This window comes from Lampetra fluviatilis, chromosome 28 (genome assembly GCF_964198595.1).
Source record: "Lampetra fluviatilis chromosome 28, kcLamFluv1.1, whole genome shotgun sequence".
Lineage (NCBI taxonomy): Eukaryota > Metazoa > Chordata > Hyperoartia > Petromyzontiformes > Petromyzontidae > Lampetra > Lampetra fluviatilis.
Window position 1 is genome coordinate 9,545,739 of NC_136302.1, and position 19,126 is coordinate 9,564,864.

At 49.9% G+C, this 19,126-nt stretch overlaps 1 protein-coding gene across 1 annotated transcript; it reads right to left on the minus strand.

Annotated features, from left to right (window-relative positions):
- Positions 1-1,416: 1,416 nt before the first annotated feature.
- Positions 1,417-18,864, minus strand: LOC144942661 (uncharacterized). Its single transcript, XM_078869459.1, is given in 6 exon segments — positions 1,417-1,605; positions 1,919-2,233; positions 2,235-2,393; positions 2,493-2,918; positions 17,880-17,985; positions 18,713-18,864. Coding segments are annotated over 6 exon segments (1,347 nt in total).
- Positions 18,865-19,126: the final 262 nt, after the last annotated feature.

Consider the following 19,126-nt stretch of genomic DNA (forward strand, 5'->3'; position numbering starts at 1 on the left):
CGTCGCTGACGAGCAGGCCCTTGAATGTGAAGCTAAACTTTGCGTTGAACTTCATCTGGGGCAGTGACCCTGCCCGGCGATCCTGGAGCGCAACGCTCAACCTTGATAAGCCGACGAGAGCGAGCGAGTAGGGGGGGTGGGGAGCGTGCCTGACGGCTGGGTGTCTGCTACGACAAACACCCGAGAGATGACCCCCTCTCGAATGACCTATCGGGCGTTTCAAGTCTCCCACTAGTGGCTCGCCTGCCGTTTTGCAGTCCTGAGCCAGTGGTGGAAATTCGGCATGCCTATGGCGGCGGCGAGTTTATCCACGGCTACAATTGCCATTGGCCTCCCGACCAAAGGCCTACCAATTTTATCGACCCCAGAGGGATAAGTGGACTGAATAAACCCCTGCCGCCGGCCCAAGCATGATTTGAAGTCGCAATATTTAGCTTGGCAGCCCGCTCACCCCCCCATTGCTCATTTCGCGCTCGGCCTCAAATGAGATCCTGGTACGGTGTACAAACGTCGGCACTGGAGGCGACAAAAGGTGGCCTGCCGGGTAAGTTGGTGCTGGCCACACGACTTGCGTCGGCCTTCATTAGGCGCTCGCTAACGGCACTTGCCGCGACGGCATGCGTAGGCTCCACGGGCAATCTTTGTCTTTACGCGCGCGTCTTGGTGAGAGTTGGGGGCATCGGGGGGGGGAGGGGTGGCGGGGGGAGGGTGGTGATGGGGTGGGGGGTGAAGAGAACACATTGTGGGCTGCAACATGGAGCAGACAGCTCAAGCCGGAAACCCCCAGCAGCAAATTAGTCGTTGCGTTTCTCCCCGCGCGACGCAGACGCGCTTGTTGCAACCCTCGCGCTCGCTCCAACGGAGGATAATTTCTCTCAGATGGGCCAAGAATCTCCCAGGGTCAGATAACAGCACGGAATGTCTTTGAGAGGGGGCTGACGAGAATCCCACTCTCGGTCTCTCAGTACTGGGGTGGTAGTGCTGGTATTATTATTATGACTGGTATGCTTGTTTTATCCATGGAAAACTTCACTGCGTCTCGCGACTCGTTCTCAGGAGGGTCCTGCCAGGTTTTCCCGGTATCGGGCAATGTTTGCTGTGCAGTAATACAAATTGAGTAAATGAACCTCATGGCGGTACCCCGGGGTATCATAGTACTCCAGCTCTCGCATAATGTCCGTGATGCAGTCATTTTTAGTCTGTCGATGGTCGCCGATGCGGCAATCGACTCATCTCGACGAGCTGTCCAAGATGAACTATTCAAAGTTGAATTTTTCGATAACGGGTTTTTTTTCCTGCTAATGTTTGGCAAAGAAGGACAGGATCGGTTTCTGCCCCGGAGCGACGCCCGTTATCTTCTTGGGACGCCCAGGTTTCGCCTTGGGTGCCGCAGCGGTGTCCGGATCCACCGTCGCGTCAATCGAAACAAGCTGGCGTTTGTTCGAGCGGGTGGGGGACTGTTTGCTGAATCGGGTCCTCGATCTGCGAGCTGATCTCGCTCGCGATTGCCCGGTAATGTGGCAGGTATTCCGGAGGAATAGAAAAGTACTTCTTTGGGAGCGAGAGCAATTTCTCCGACGTCAGGCTGCCGACAGGAGCCATCGTCTGCAAACGGATTGATCGCAACGTCCCCTGCTCGATCGTGTCTACGTTGTCGCCGAAACAGATCCTGTCGAATCGATCGACGGACGAGTTCGACATTCTCCTGCTTGATCAGCGAGACTTGGACGACCTCACTGTCGGGCGTCGAGCTGAGGTGTCTCATGGTAACGAGCCCTTCATCGATCTCAGGAAAGTAGTTGAACGTGTAGCGGGTTGGCATCTGCTTGAAGTGCTTCTTCTAAATCGCGTCCCAGCCCGTATAGAATGGGCGTTTGGAATCGCGATGATTAGCGAATGTTGCCTTAATGTTGCTGACATCGTTGACGGCCTGCACGATGTCCATCGGGGTGTAAAAGTTCTTACCTTTCATCGCATTGCGACACCATGCGACGACCCGATCGGCCTGGTTGTGCGAGTGCCCTGGTATCAAGTATAGCAGAATGACTTTGCTGCAGAGCAATAGCGACAGCATCGCAAAGAACATCATCGCCAGCTGCGACTTGTTTTGGCCGACACAGTTGTCGAGAATAACGAGCAAAGTGCTTGGAATCATGCGGGCCGTCTTCATGGTGAGCAGCTTCATGTGGTACACGAAGCGGAGGCTGCACAGTGCTTCTGCATCCTTTCCATGTTGCGCGCTCGTCGTAGAAAATGACGTTGTTGACACGGCTCGTGATGTCCGCTGGGACGAAGTTGCGGACCATCAGGTTGGAATTGAAGTAATCCGCGGACGGGCGAATGTGACCGTAGTGCGGCATAGCGAAGCTACCGCCAAAATCCTCAATCTGACTCTGGATAGTGGGAAGGCCGTTCGATTCCTGCACCGACAGCAGTCCACTCGGGTCGACGCCAGCTGCGTCGTTCTTGTCGTCGTAGTGTTCCAGAATGACGGTGTCGGGGACTTTCTGATCAGGAGCGTGTTGTTTGACGTACTCGTTGACGAATTTGGACACCGTTCTGCGCTGGCCGACGGCGGCGCCGAGATGCGTGTTCTTCTCCAGCAGTAGGCGTTGACGTTCATCATCCGGAAGATCCTTGCGTTCGAGCTGGATGTCGATTCGACCGCAGCAGTCGCCAACGTCTTCGGCTGTGTGCGTCAAGCTATAACCGGGATAGTACACGTGCACGTGCTGAATCCATCTTGAAAAGGACACGACAGTCCTGGGCCTCCATCTTGACCTTGTATCGCCGATAGAGTTGGGTCCACGTGATCTTCGGCTTGACGAGGTACTGTTTGGGTCGTCGACGAGTGTAGGGAAAGCCGTCTTCAACCTGCCATGTTTCGGAGTCCCGTTTGATGGCGTCGAGATCGGCATCTGCAAGCGCGTGATGTGGGAACGCAGGAGCGCGTCGCGTGTGAAGAGTGTCGATTCCATCTGTGAGGACCTTGCGTAGACGCGCGACTTTATAACCGCCGACAGGGACGATCGAACGAATCTCAATTTCCGATAGCCCCGACTGGATCGTGTTAATAACGATCCCCTCAGACTGCTGCCATTCCAATCCGTTCTGGATGGTCTCCATCGACGCCCAATCGTTCTGAATCTTGCTAATCGCTTCTTGACCCAGCTTGGCGATCACACGCTGCAACGCCGTCATCATGCGATCGCACCGTTCACGAGCAACACAACGAGGCACGGTCCGCTGCGAACCACCGACACCGCCCATCCAAAGAACGCTTTCGATGCTTGATAACTTGGACAATCGCGAGGGTGCATTTGGCTGCTATCAATTTTCACGTGATAAGCTGCCCGGTCCCTTCTGAAGAACACCTATATAGGTCAGAGGGCCTTCCCTGGTAAAATAGGAAAAACTTTAGTTTAGAATGACGCCTCACGATTTCCATCGTCCGCTGTGAAGCAAACGGTGCCGTTTATGTCATGGTTAATACACCCACGGTAATAACCAGGACGGCCACTGGAATCGAACCGTGAACATCTGCGCAATAAGCGGCCAAATGCACCGCCGCTAGAGGCCCACGTCACCCCGCGCCTCCCATTTGCACGGTTGGCTACGTCGGGTGCGAAAGAAGTTCAACATGCGTACATACACAAACGTCACCACCCAAGTTTTACCCACGGCGTCCGTAGTCTCGCGTCATTGCGTTTGCGCGTGCGTGAAGTCAGCTGTGTTGGTGCAAACGCAGTGCATCTGTTCAGACGTAAAATTGCCGTTACTTATTTAAACACAGGAGAGAGAAAAATAGCAAACTTCACTTGAATCCAAATTGCCGCGTTTTTGATGCAAACGAGTTCCGAAGAACTCGTTATTCGATGACCGTTGTGCGTCTCTAACTATGGCCGGTGTCCGTGCCCCCGCGATTTCCGTGACGAATGCGTCTCATTCTCGCCGTCGCGTCCAGATTTTAGGGTCGCCCGCAACTGGGTGGGAAGATTTGTCAGCGTTCCACTCGCGTTTGTCTTTGAACGGAGTCCGTGCACGTTACGTCGCTCCATCGTCAGCCCCCTGCCGGATGAGGGGGGCCCTCCCAACACCGCCGCTGGTTGACCACGCTCGAAGGGGGTTCTTTAAGGAAGCAGCATAGTGCAGTACAGTACAACAATAGATTTGGCTTCAATTGCCCTCTGCTGACAAGGTAGCTTCTGAGATCTCATGAGACTTGGGCGTGCATTCCAGGAGATTTGATCATAGGTTTAGCTCGGTCATTCTGCTCTTATTGAATTTCTTCAATATAAATATATCCTGTTCATGAGTGCACTAGGTTTTGAAAAGATGGATGTATACAAATGTAGCAATCGTATACAGCTTTTATATACATAGAGTATTTGAATAAGTGGAACTTGTTGGAATTAAAATTGTGAATTGGAAATCTGGAATCTGTGTATATTTATATTTGTGCATCTAACATATAGAGACAGTCACGACTGACTGATCTATATTCTAATTATACAACAATTTCCACAATCGTCAATGACATTTCTGCCTTAAAATTAGGTTCCACTGCCAACACAGCATCGCCAAATAATTTGTTAAATTCTAATGAGGTTCTGCCGGGGCTAATAAAGATTATATTTGTAGATTATATGAGTGAACTAGAAGAAAAAAATCGCATTTCGTAAGTTGGGCCCCAAAAGCATTAGAAGCTGAACATTGATTCGTTCCACTGATAGGGCCGGGTCACCCTGAAGTTCAACACTGGTTGAAGTCTCAAACTAAACACTTACAGAAACCAGGTAATTTGCCTCCCGTGTAGCTGCTTGAGTGAAACGAGCTAATTATGCCGCACACATATGAATAAAAAACACTCGGATTGATATGTCTAAATTTACGGGTCATTCCACCCCTGTTTGTTGGACACAAATCCATGGCTATCGCGTGCATTTAATTTACACACCTCGAGCATGTGTTTGTAAAACACAGCCAAGAACAATTTTTTTCCTTCCCTTATTTGACACGAGCCAAGTTTCCTGATGCCCTTATAGTTTTGATTTCGCTTGTTTGCTCAGGAAAGCTTCACAGAGTCTCAAAATAAAATTTTCAGGAGGGTCCTGACAAGGTTTGGCATTCGGAGGCAATGTTGCCCTGTTCACTCCCAGTCGCGTAATTTGCAGAAACATTTTTCAGCATTGTGATGTTTGACCAATGCCAGTTGTATTTTTTTTTATTAGCTATGCGACGAAGCCAGCGAACCTAGAGGAAACCCATGCAGAACAGGGAGAGAATGTTACACAGAATCAGAATCTGTATTTATATTGGAGGAATCCGATGAGTTATGAAGCTCTTTCACGTATGTTAAGTAGGCGCGAGTCGGAAAGTTACACCAACAAACAATATGAAAACACGACAGGAGTGCAATGTATAGTAGAAAGAGATCAAACTAAACCCAGTTTGGAATCAAACCCAGGCACTTCTAGCTGTGAGGCACGAGCACAACCGCTGCACCACCACCACCACCACCCTGTCTGAACGTCGTGTCTACAAGAAGTCTCTTCCAGGAGTTCTTTTTTGACAAATCGAACCTTGCTGACTATCACAGTGGCTGCCACAACGCGACGCATCGCCAGTGTACCGCATCGCGTACAAATGGTTTTTAAATCAACGGGTAAAGCGCGCGCACCTACATTTGAGCTCCACGCGAAATAAACCACGTACTTTTTTTTTCTTTTAAGACGGTACAATGTCGCACGTCCGACTCACTTGGCACTGAGGTGTAGGTCGGATTTGTGAAAAGATCGGATGTGTGAGCATCTGTTTTAACAAAAAGTACTCCACGCACAAACACGGGACTTGGATGCGAAAGGTTGATCGGTCGGGGCAGATATGAAACGGTCGGATTTGCGACATTGCATCGTATCTGCAACGGTAAGCAGTGTGTTTGGAGAATGTATTTTTATCAGATGAGTATCGCGACTTATGAATAGTATTGCATTGCCGCAGTGCTTCGTACAGAAGGCGTTATTATTCTGTAGTTCCCTCAATGATATTCGGTCGACGGAGCTGAACTAATAAGGATCAAGCCAGACTTTTGGCGATCGTTATCATCAGCGGCAACGCAATTTAAACTCTGTCGAGGCAAAGCCACTTTACGCTGCACAATACATTTCTCTCTTTTTGTGAGTTTCAATGGGAATGGGTCCACGGGACACTAACCCTTTAAAGAACCGACATGCCATATACCGGACGTGCCAAACCTATTGTGATGGTAGGGCCAGGGATTCCACCCTCAGTAGGTCAAATCTTGTTCGATTGCAGCAGCTACAGGCTGGAGCCTGGTTAGTACTCAGATTGGTGAACCGGCAAACTGTGGATTTCCAGTCCAGCATGCTCACCACTAGACCATGGTGGTAACCCCATACAATTGGAATTGCAGTATAAATAATTACCCTCGTAAATTTTACATTTTACGACCCACATTTTATTTAGGCGATCTGACCCAAAAAAAAATCTATCGTGAATCGATCCCAATTCTATTCGGTTCTTGCGCATGATGGCAGTCTGTTCAGGAGCTGAATGCCAATGTCGGGGGTCTGCTGGCCACGACAAAGAGGGTTTGAGGAGAGAGTTCGTGTCGTTTTGCTATTCCTCTCATTAAAGGAGCGCAGACTACAGCAGTTGACTCTCTGGCCCACAGTTTGAGTTTGTTTACACTATGAGACCTCCTTTACCAAACATGATGCCTTGTATAAAGGTGTCAGTTTTTGTACCAGTTGAAAGGGTAAAAACCTATTACTACAGTTTGAGTTTGCACGGCCACAATCGCACCGCTGCGGCTTGCTGATGGCGATGTTCCGACGCGGTTGACGAGGAGGAATGCCAAAGCCAGGAGGCGCGATGTTTGCATCTCGAATTAGGAATTTCAACAATTCAATTATCATTGTTACTTGGGCACGGCATTTACGTCGCTGGAAAAAAAAGCAAAGCTCGTATTATTTTTGCTTGTTCCGCAACCGGCAGTCCGGCCGGCCCGCTATCGAGTGCGGTCCGCGCGTCTCACAGAAACCTCTACGGTGCACTGCGCCCCCCCACCCCACCACCCACCGCACCTTACGACCGCAGCGTTTGGGCGCGCGGGCGGCCGAGCTGCTAAGCATCACACGGCTGACATCCCGGAGCGTTTTGCGCGGCGCGTTTTTTTTTTGTCCCGCCGTCACACGATACGGCCCACATTTTTAAACCGTTAGTCCTCCTCCTCCTGAAACAAAAACTGATGGAATTTGATTTTCTCTGGGGCTCCTTTGGCAGCCAAAGTTCGCAATTGTGTCGCTTCTCATTAGCCCCGCATTAAGGGCCTATCTGCACGTTGCATCCATTGCTTTTGACTTTATGAAAACATACCCTTCTCGTGAGCGCTCACATTTTGGCATGGCATGCCTGAGATAATGATAAATTAGGGGAGCCGCTGCCATTTTTAAGTTGTCTTAGAGTCTGGAAATACTTTTTTTTGTTTTCCCCTCCCGTGCAACAGTGCGGCCATTGAGCCGGTGAAGTTTCAAATCCATCTTGGGTGTTACGGCAGCATGCGTGTTGCGCGCGCGTGTGCGCGTGTGTGTGCGTGCGTGTGTGTGTGGACGTGTTCGCGGGGTGCGTGCGAGACTTTGGTTTTTTTTGTTACTTACTCTCCTGATCTCGTGCGCCCCCTCAATTCATCCTAAAAATATGTGGGCGGCCAAAGGAACAAGTTTCCAGTGTGAATCGCGGCCACGTCCGACGATGAATTAGCTCACCTCCAGCGCAGCTGGCCAAATTACTTTGTGTGTGTGTGTGTGTGCTTGTTTATTGCATTTATATGTACAGGATGGCTCTATGGAGCTGTTTAAAGGATAATATATTTTTTAATTTTACGTTGCAAACAGCCGGCTTTTAAAGTGGACCTGGAGACGTCAATTGAGGTCGGGTAGAAATGGCATCTCTCGTGACGTTCGTCCCCCTCCACCACCCTCCTCGCGAGAAACTGAGTGGTGTAACGGCAAATAATCCCATCTTGCCACACGCTCGCATGTGAGGACACGCTGGGGTTGTCCAGGGCTGATGTGATGCCACGCGCATCGTGACGGACGTTGTGCGCACGGCCACGTCGATGTATTTCATGGGAGAGGTGCCAACTTTGAAAGACAGTCGGGTGGTTTTGATACGCAGGGTTTACGGAGTCGTGCTGTTATAGCCCCTCTGGGTTGTTTTAAGGTCGAACCGTGCGTTGTCTGGGATCATGTCAATCCAACAAGGGACATCGGCTGGCCTGCATTAACAACCAGAGAGTGAGCTCCTCTATTTAGTTCCTGAAGAAGCTCCCAGCACGTGGCGTGAAACGTCGGACATTGTGCAGAAAAAACACGCGGCACAACCCGGAGAGATTAAAATGCCCTCTGTGTGCAGGAAAGCCTTTCTGAGTCTCAAAACTTTTTTTTTAGAGGCCAATTCCAACCCACTTGCTGTACTGCCATCTCATGGCCTCCTCACGGCCAAATGGGGTTTAGGAGTTTCATGCATCTGCACGATCCGCAAACCTTTGCCTCCAAACGCGCTGAATGACAGACGTGCACAAATGCGTCCAGCTTCAACGTGCAGATGGAGGCTACTGGACATCTGTGCAACTACTGTGGGAAAGAGCTTTATAGCTCACCGGATTCCTCCAGGAAACATAAATTACTCTGATTCTGAAATACACGGAGGCAGAAACACGGGGAAACTTACACACAGAGACAGAAGGACAGAATCGACATAATAGAGACGGACAGACGACAAAGCGAAAATATGACAATTGAGAGAGAAATATTCAGAGACCCAGAGATGCGGAGACAGATGCACACACAAAGACGGAGACGGACAACGAACACTGACAAAACACGGACCCGCAACTATTGAAATGTTTTTAAGGATAGACTTACTCGCATAATTCAAAAGAGAGACAGAAAGGGAGAGACTTAGTTCAAATGGCATCGGTTCATGGATTCGTTCCTCACACTCGCGTCTCCGTACCAGTTTGGCTGTGGAAGCCAATCGGCGACTTTTTTCTCGCAGTTATGAACCTCGATCGTGATTCCGCGGCCATAAGTTGGATGCACTCTGTCAAGTTGACCCCGACCCACGTGGCTCAACGGTTTGAGCCAGCTGGCTCGTAATCAGAAGGCTGCGAGTTCAAATCCCGGTCTTCCCTCCGTGGGCAATAAAATGAGAACCATTTTCTAGGCAGGTCAAGAGTGGGCACCTCATTTATCGATACCGTCCCCTGCCATAGCGACGTGGAGCTTTGAACCCACTCGCGCAGGGCTGTAACAAGGTGTTGATGAGCGTTGCTTCGATGTCGATGTTCGTTTTGAGCTGGAAATCACTTTCAATTATTATTTCAAAGGGAGAAACTGGTAAGAAGGGCAATCCGCACCTCTGATTTAGCACTAGTTGGCTACGTACGGTGCGAAAGAAGTTCTACATACATTCGTGCTCGAGTGAGCAGGATGGCCTGCGGCTCTCTGTCCTCCCGAACAGTCTGGCACGGCCTCTCGGGGGTGGTGGTAGCCTCCAGATTGGGTTTCTCTGAACCCTTGAACCTCTCGTTTGAGGAGTGGACTCTGCACCTTTTGGGGCGCGCACAATGTCGTCTGCGAAGCAACGCTGCAACTTTTTGAGAAATGTTGGGGTTGGCCGGTGTGACGTAAAGAAAACAAAACAAAAGAGAGAAAAAAAAATCGCGATTTAAATTGCACCACTTTTTCCCCGTGCTTAGAAAACGTGCTGGGCTAAAGTTCAAGAGTTGATGTATAGGCTGCCTGAAAAACCCACCTCTTTATTGATGTGAACGTTCTCTAATAATTATGATGATGGCAGTAAAATAAATACGCGCATTTTGCACGGCCGTTAAACGTACTTAAGAGTTATATTTTTTCGGTGTCTCTGTCGTTTTTTCTTTTTTAAAGTGCAGCTGCATAGGTGACGATGTCACCTGGTGGACGTTATTTCAACCCGGCGAGAGCCTGTTGAGGCGAGAAGTCTGCTTCATAATAATGGGAACTGTGACAAATAGAGTGATGAAGATTTGCTGAGCTCAACAGGTAAAAAAATATATTTAAAAAAACATCATCATCTTCCACCGCTGGATTCAGGCCTCTCCAAGCGCCTTCACCTTCTCTCACAGTTCCTGCCAACAATCCACTTGGCACCTGCAAGTGAGCTGACTTCATCAAGAAGATGCATTAAACATATTAGCTGCTATTAAACAAAAACAATTACTTCTCCAGAAATGCCTCGCTGAATCTTTTTTACACGAGGGTCCTGATACATTGGCATTCGGGGACAATCGCATTAATGAGTGTTCGTCTCTGTATGGGAGGAAGACCGGCTCACCACGAGGCTGCTTCCTTTCCGCTTGTCCCCATGGCTCTTCGCGCCTCTGAGCAATAAAAACTAAAATTAACCCTCTCCCATTACGATGACGTACGTCATCGGAACCGAATCAGAAGAAAACTTTTTAAAAAAACTTTATCGGTACCGAGGCTCCCACAAGGCCATGCGGGAGGGTGTGTGGCACAGTTTGACGCCAGCTGCCGTAGAGTGTGGTGTCATGTTGCTACAGTTCTCTGCGGTAAGCACAATGTCTCGAAATAAAATTAACGCTGAACGCTTGCGCATTCCGAGATTCGGCGGTGAATGGAACACCCACCCTGCAACTTGCAGACGTCTTGGAATGGCAAAGGGTGAATTTGAATGTTCGTCCGTTGGTGCTCGGGATTTGTACGTGGTCAATGCAGGTCAAATACGTCGGAGCCGTTGGTCAAGGGGCCTTCGTGAGACACCATATCGTGGCACCGTAAAAAATTATAATCGTTTATATCCATCGCCACATTCGCCGAATCGGCCAGGCAGCCTTGCCGCATTAATTAACCATATGCTACGAAAATGTGGTGCCGTGCTATTGATGTCCTGAGGGGGGGGGGGAGGTCCTCTCTACTGATCCGATGAATGTGCCCGCTAAATTTATGACGTTGCGATCGATAACCTCGCGCTTGCACATTATGAGGAAAACAAACAAACAAACTGGGATGAAAAAGCTGAATCTGAAACTAAACCCGGTCGGAATACGGCACCTACCCTGACGTAAATGCCAAGATGATCAAGGGTGGAAAGTGTGCGTCGTACAATTGCTCTTTTTAGCTGAATGGTGAAAGGATGGATTAGTTTACTTAATTATATCGTTAAGGCTTAACTGATTGATTCGTTTTGAAGTTCGCTTCCAAGAAATATGTTTGGTTGTAAGAAATACATGGATGCAGTATATTTGTGTAAATGGATTATTAATACACGAAAACAAGTACAGTACATGGGTAAATGATACCCCACGTGACTGCCGTTACAATTGTTTTAATACCTTTCCACCCACAAATAAAAATGCAATGCCCATAACAAAGACAAAGATCCCCTTACAGCCTTTAAAAGACTGAGGGCAAGTGTTGTGAAGGCCGACACAGTACACGAGAGGTGGGGGGGGGGGGGGGTGGCCAGCACCACGCCCGGCCGTTGTTGTCTCTCCACTTGCTGATGTTTCCACATCGCACAAGGTACTCGGCTTTAGGGAATGCCACGACCGGTTTAGATTTTCATCACCAATGTTGGCTGTGAGTGGGAATCAAACTCGGGTTGACGGGTTTGTAGCGCAGCTCCCTACAATCCCCGTAAATCCATACACACTCGCTGAACAGTAGCTTCATAAGTGTGCCATGGTGGCAAGATGTTAACGCCCTCGCCTGGTATGCAGGAGGTCGTGGCTTCGATCCCGACCCTGACGCCTGCTGTATATGTGGAGTTTGTGTGTGTCTCTCTCTCCCTGTAGAGATGTTAACTACCTCGCCTGGTGTACAGGGGGTCGTGGGCTCGATCCCGACCCTGACGCCTGCTGTACATTTAGAGTTTGTGTGTGTCTCTCTCTCCCTGTAGAGATGTTGACTACCTTGCCTGGTGTACAGGAGGTCATGGGCTCGATCCCGACCCTGACGCCTGCTGTATATGTGGCGTTTGCGTGTCTCTATCTCTCTCCCTGTCGAGATGTTAACTACCTCGCCTGGTGTACAGGAGGTCGTGGCTTCGATCCCGACCCTGACGCCTGCTGTACATGTGGAGTTTGCGTGTCTCTCTCTCCCTGTAGAGATGTTAACTACCTCGCCTGGTGTACAGGAGGTCGTGGGCTCGATCCCGACCCTGACGCCTGCTGTGTATTTGGAGTTTGCGTGTCTCTCTCTCTACCCGTTGTCGCGTGGATTTTTCTCTAGGTCCTTCGGTTTTTCCCTCCACATATAGAAACATGCATTTTAGAGTGTTCAGCTCCTGTACATATCCACGTGATCAACCACTTTTGTCGAGCTATCAATTGTGGCGGGGTCGCTTCTGAAAAACATCTTTATAGCTGAGTAGGCCTTAGCCAGTCAAATAAAAACAAAAATTGTATAAGAAAGCTAAGCCCTGAAACAACTGCGACCAGACTGCACACAACCCCCATAAAGCACGCACTAATTTCGCGAGCGATATTGATGTGTTGTGATCAAATCGGCCACTCATTCTGTCAGTTATTAGCAACGTATAAATTGTTGTTACGCTCCACGAGTCGGTTCTCAAGCAACTCGACGAGTGAACGATGCTAAATGTCCCACTGCCCGTCGTTTGTTTCAAGATCGTGTAGTGGCCAGCAGAGGTGTGGACTCGAGTCATGTGACTTGGACTCGAGTCAGACTCGAGTCATGAATTTGATGACTTGCGACTCGACTTGGACTTGCATAACAATGACTTTGTCCCACCTATGAGATGTGGACTCGAGTCATGTGACTTGGACTCGAGTCAGACTCGAGTCATGAATTTGATGACTTGCGACTCGACTTGGACTTGCATAACAATGACTTTGTCCCACCTATGAGATGTGGACTCGAGTCATGTGACTTGGACTCGAGTCAGACTCGAGTCATGAATTTGATGACTTGCGACTCGACTTGGACTTGCATAACAATGACTTTGTCCCACTTCTGGTGGCCAGGCGCTTCCCATGCTTTGCTCGCCAATTACAACCAAAAAAAACCCAACTGCGAACAATTTAAAAATTGTTTCCTCTTTTTTTTTGCGAAACGTAACGGGAAAATGCGCGTGTGCATGTGTGTGTGTCAGCGTGTATTTGGGGAGCGGTAGTGTAGCGGTTAGCGGCAGTGCGTTACGAACCTGGCGACCCGGGTTCGATTCCCGCTCGCAGCCACCAGCACCAGTGACGATTATCTGAACCGGTCATGGGCCTCCCCTAGGTCGACTCAGCCTCAAATGAGTGCCTATTGCGATGTGTAAACTTCGGCACTCGGGGGACAAAGGCGGCCCGGCGTGGTGCTGGCCACCCACCCCTCGTGTGCCATACCAGCCTTCACAGGTGTTCGCTAACAGCACTTGCCGCAAAGGTCTGTTAAGGCTACACAGAGGATCTTTATCTTTGGGGAACGGTAGTGCAGCGGTTAGTGAGTAGCGCTACGAACCTGGCGACCCAAGTTCAATTCCCGCTCACGACCAACATCAGTGACCGTGAATATCTGAACTGCTCCTTGGGCCTCCCCCTAGGTAGACTCACCCTTAAATGAGTATCTTGTGCGGTGTGTAAAACCATCAGCACTGGGAAGACAAAGGCGGCCGAGCGTGGTGTGGGTCACCCACCCCCTCGTGTGCCATGTTGGCCTTCATAGTTGCTCGCGAACAGTGCTTGGCTTTACGGGGAATCTTTCTATTTTGTGTGTTCAGATGCCTCTATGCGTATGTAGTAGAAAATGTTTAATGTATATAAGCATAGCCCTGCAATTGCTTGCTTGGGCCGCCTGCTGGAATATGTGCGAGTGCCCACACTTTACCCCATCGCATGTTTGCCGTGGTAGTACGCCCATTTACACCGCTGGGTGGATGGAGGCGATTCAACAAACGTTGCTCTGTTGTTTCAACTACCTCGCAGGGACATTGACTCTAACTAGCGACATCTGGGTAGCAAATTAAGTTCAATGTGCTAGCTAACTATTACGCCATGTTTAATGTGCTTCATGAACTATTAACTTTTTTTTTATTTTACCAGGTAAGGCACGCTAAGCTATATAGCTCTTTTTCAGAAGCGACCTGGCCACAAATGATAGGTCAACAAAGTGGCTTATTAAGTGGAAATGTATCGCAGCCAAAGACTAAATGCATGTTTCTAAATGTGGAGGGAAAACCGGAGGACCCGGAGAAGAATCCACGCAACCATGGGGAGAACACGCAAACTCAAAATATGCAGGCGTCAGGGTCGGGATCGAACCCACGGCCTCCAGTATACCAGACGAGGTAGTTAACATCTCCTAGCCACCGTAGCAAGCTGCCGTGATGTACGGTGGACTTGCAATCCAGAGGTTTCATCAATGGTGGCGGCTTCTCCATTCCCCTCCCCACCCCCCGCCTCTGTCGACACAGAAGTACGAATCAGTTGATGACAGGGTTAATCCATGATCAGCAGGCCGCGTGCGGTCGGGTAAAGTGGTGGGTTACGCACACTTTCTTCAATAGTAGGCCAAAACTCCCGCCCGGAGTTCTCTCTGACAGCGGTGGCGTGAGCGAGCAAGGCAAGCAAGCAGTTGCAGGGCTGCACCTTCTTAACATTTTACGCACAACGTATACATGCGCGTGTAACACGTGGCGTACGTAACACATGCGTCCAATTATATGTAAAAAGGCATCCTTATCATCCAATGGAAGGAGTGGCACAAGCGCTCCGGGGAGGGTAACCTTGACACTCGACCCCCTGCTGAGAAGACTCCGCGGGGTGACTTTTTGCGGACAAGCTGCAGCAGACCCAATTGAGGCCCGTGTAAGAACTCACTTGAATTCTCGAAAATGTCATTAGGGGCTCCCCTTATTTTTTTGAGTAATTGCCAAAATAAGCAACGACGAAAAATGCAACACGTTCGTTTAAGCTGGAGTTGGGGCTCTCTAAAGTAAAACTTTGTTTACTTAGGGTGGAACAAAATGTATAGACACAGATACAATGCGTGTGTGTATATATATCCAAATATCTACCCGGTGATGATTCCCGCTCGTAGCAACCAACACCAGTGACGATTCGCTGAACCGGTCCTGGGCCTCCCCTCGGTCGACTCGGCCTTAAATAAGTAGCTGGGTGCAGTGTGTTAACATCGCCACTGGGGAGACAAAGGCGGCCGGGCATGGTGCTGGCACACCCCACACCCACATCGTGTGCCGTGCCGGCCTTCACAGGTGCTCACTAACAGCACTTGCCCCAAAAAATGTGTCAAGGCTATCCGGGGGGATCTTTGTCTTTATCTACATATGTAAAAAAATGGGGGGGGGGGGGTGAGGGGTCTGGGGTCCAATCTCCCAGCGCGCGAATTGAAACGATGGGGCGGCGAGTTTCGTAAATCCCCCCCCCCCCCCACCTTGCCTATGTTGTCCATCCAGCGGTATAAACCGCTCCACCACCCCAGTTACGTTGATTGACAGGTAAGTTTGAGTCGAGTTTGTTTTGTTTAGCCGAGATCGGCAAGGGGGACCAGGCTGAGTCTCGTTTTCGAGAGAGACCATGGGTCACAGAAATGACAAAAGCATAAAAACTACCGGTACAGTGACGGTACAATAAGGTACAGAAAATATCTGGCAATATTCTAGATTTGAAGCTTTCGTGACTGCAAGGATTCATATTCTTAGGTTTTTTCGGTAAAGTCACGTAGGTAAAACATCAAAATTAATAAAAAATAAAATAAAATAAAAATAAAAATCACGACGTTTCGGAGGCAACACAAGTCTCCATCATCAGGTGGGACCGTCACAGCTAGATCAGCTGCATCAAGTGAGGCAATGATTCAAGATGTAATCCCTTAAAAGTAAGTTGAGGGGGGAGGAGCTCCCCCCCCTCTCCTCCCCCCTCAAATTGCTCCCCCCCTCTCCTCCCCCCTCAACTTGCTTTTAAGGGATTACATCTTGAATCATTGCCTCACTTGATGCAGCTAATCTTGCTGTGACGGTCCCACCTGATGACGGAGACTTGTGTTGCCTCCGAAACGTCGTGATTTTTATCTGGCAATATACATAGCAAATAGGACGAAAAACGACTGTGTCGCGTGATGAATGAAAACCACTGCGCGGGGAACGTGTGGTGGGGGCAAAATGTGGGTAACCCCCACCTTCTCAAAGATGTCTGGCAAGCGTGGAAGAGTAGGCCAAAAACACCCCTACAGGGGCTCTCCTATAGCACCCTCTGTCGTGCGTGCCCTTCCGCCAGCAGTGGCACGAGCGAGCAACTGCAGGGCTGCACCTTTGCCTTGTACGAGTGGCAACACCACGTGTAAGAAACTCACTACGCTCACCGCTAGCACGGCTCTCGAAAGGAAATGTAGGAATTGTGATATATTTATAGATACCCCACTATATTAAGACGGATACATTATAGAGAAAAACACATTTTAATTCAAAGCCACTCTGCACGTATCCCACCAATCCCAACGCGAGTATTACACCTCTGCACACACCCCTCTGGGCAGATATCGAGCCCATAGCATTCACAATATTCAATCCCCAGTTTGAAAATAAAGTTTGCGATGCCATGAGAAGAAGCCAGCGGGGTATCTACAAATGGGTCACCCTCTATAACAAGACAATGGAAGTAGGTTTTTACCCTTTCAACTGGTACAAAACTGACACCTTTATACAAGGCATCATGTTTGCAATAACCGCAACACAAGCAGTCAAAATGCAAACAAAAAGAAACAACTCTGATAATGATAATGATATGCACTGTCATTGAAGTTGATTGGTCCACACCCGAGACAGCTTTCCTTAGAGCCTAGTCTCCATTGGTGTTGGACCAGATGACGCCAAAAGGCCTTGTATAAAGGTGTCAGTTTTGTACCAGTTTAAAGGGTAAAAACCTACTTCTATATTTTGCCACTGGTAAAGGAGGTCTCATAGTGTAAACAAGACAATGATATGGGGGAGCAGTGTAGCCTTCTTCAGCTCTCCTTTCACGCGTGAAAAAACTGAAGAACCCTAGTGACAATCCTCGTGGCTTCGCGCTGTCCCGGTGGCGGGGAACGATCACGATGGGAGGGGCAACGTGGATCTCACGTCCGATGCACGGGTGGCGGTGGCGATCATGGGACGATCCGCACGACAACTGTTGCGGACGAACACGCTTAGGAACGGTCCCCCCGACCGTGCTAATCCACGCACCTCCGATTAGCACGGTTGTCTACGTACGGTGCGAAAGAAGTTCAACGTACGTGCACAGAATGACATCTTGGCCTGCGAGTGTTTTCGAATGCTTCTGTCATCCGCCGTTGAAAGATCATTCGAGCTTTTCGGTTTTTTTTTTTAAAGTGAAAGAAAGTCATGCAAGGAACACATCTGTCAACATTTCAACCGCAGAGGTCAAACTGTCCGCGGGATTATGTCTTTACGGACACCCTGCGTTGTAAAGGAAGTGACTAACGGGTTAATAAAAGCGTAAACAGGATTTTGGATTTGAGGGTCAATTGACCGAAACAACGAGATATTTCCTTCCTCCCGGCGAAAGAATAAAACCTCGGCTTCTACTTTACACAGCCCATGACTCCCGGCAGTGGTGTGAGCAAGGAATTGCAGGGCAGCACCTCTGCCTTTGATTACTCGATTTGCACCGTTGGCTAAGTACGCTGCGAAAAAAGTTCTACATGCACACGTATAACATCACGAAGGCAAGTAAACATGCCATCTATTATAAGTCTAAAGAAAAAATGCCCAGAATTCACCCGATCCCATCGGATCTCGGAAGCCAAGCAGGTTTGAGCATTTACCGTGCTCGTCTGGGTCACCGCCACGGCAGGCTGCTGCTGTGGGGAGCTACCTTGCGGGGAGCAGAGCGGAGTGCAGTAAAAAAAATCTCCGTTGTACTGTGCACGTCTATGGTGCCCGCCCTTCACCAACCCGCAATGACCAGCGCGGTGACGTACGGTCAAATAACGCTGAGGACCCCGCACGGCGAGGGGGGAGGCCCACATCCAACAGTGGATAAGTTAACGGGGCTACGCACGCTCGTGCACGTTGATCACGGAGAGTCGCAGCGCAAGACCAGAGGTGCCTCCTCCGTCACGACCAAAGCTGCCCCCTTCCCAACCCGTTCTCAAGCGTGTTACTACGAGTCCTTGACGTGCCCAGCGAAACTCGGAGCTACGGTTTCTCTGATGTGTTTTTTGGGCTGGGTTAGGCTTGTTGTTGTTGTTGTTTGGCACGATGTCCGACGTTTCGCTCCACACGCTACCCACGAGCTTCTTCAGGAGCCGAGTGATCATCACAATCCATGGGCAGGTAGCCCGTAGGTGTTCACTGCACATTTCGGCATTTGTTTCCACTCTCCTCTGTCTTGTGCCAATATGCCCAAGTAGTGGGCCACATCTTTTCTGGCACCGATCTCTTATGACGTCGCCGTCAAGCCAATCTCTGCTAGGGTCTTCCTCTCTTTCCGATCCCTTCCATTGTTCCCGAAAAACGCACTTTGAATCTCCCTGTTGTTGTCCGTCCCGCGCGTGTGCCTAAACAGCGCCAGTTTCCCTTGCAGGAGGTGAGGTTCCTGCGACTCAAGTGAAGCTCCCGGGGCAGCACGTGGGCGAGCGAGGACATCGGGCCTTACCGATCCGACGCGCGCTCGGCGCGGCCCAAACCCGAGGGCACCACGACCCGCGCGACGGTGGAAACCCGGCAAGAGCCCTCTTGGGAGGACAGGCCGAGGGGACGGTGGCTCTCGCGGTGGCAATCGCCAGCGGTCGGTTGGGGCTGACCCATCGTGCGCCCACCCCCACTCACCCCCGCCTCTGATTGCGCTACCGCGCCGTCACCGCGTGTTAGGGCGCGAGCGTTCGCGTGCATCTGGAAGTCATTTGTTGAGCGCTGCCATGTCACTTTTTATGGACAGAGTTTGGGGGGGGGGGCGGCGGGCGGGGAGGGGGAAAGTACACATCTAAACCAAACAAAATGATTTATAAGTGGACGGCGAACTCCGCGCACGTATATTTCGTGTTATCGGAACCGATTTTGAAATGTGACG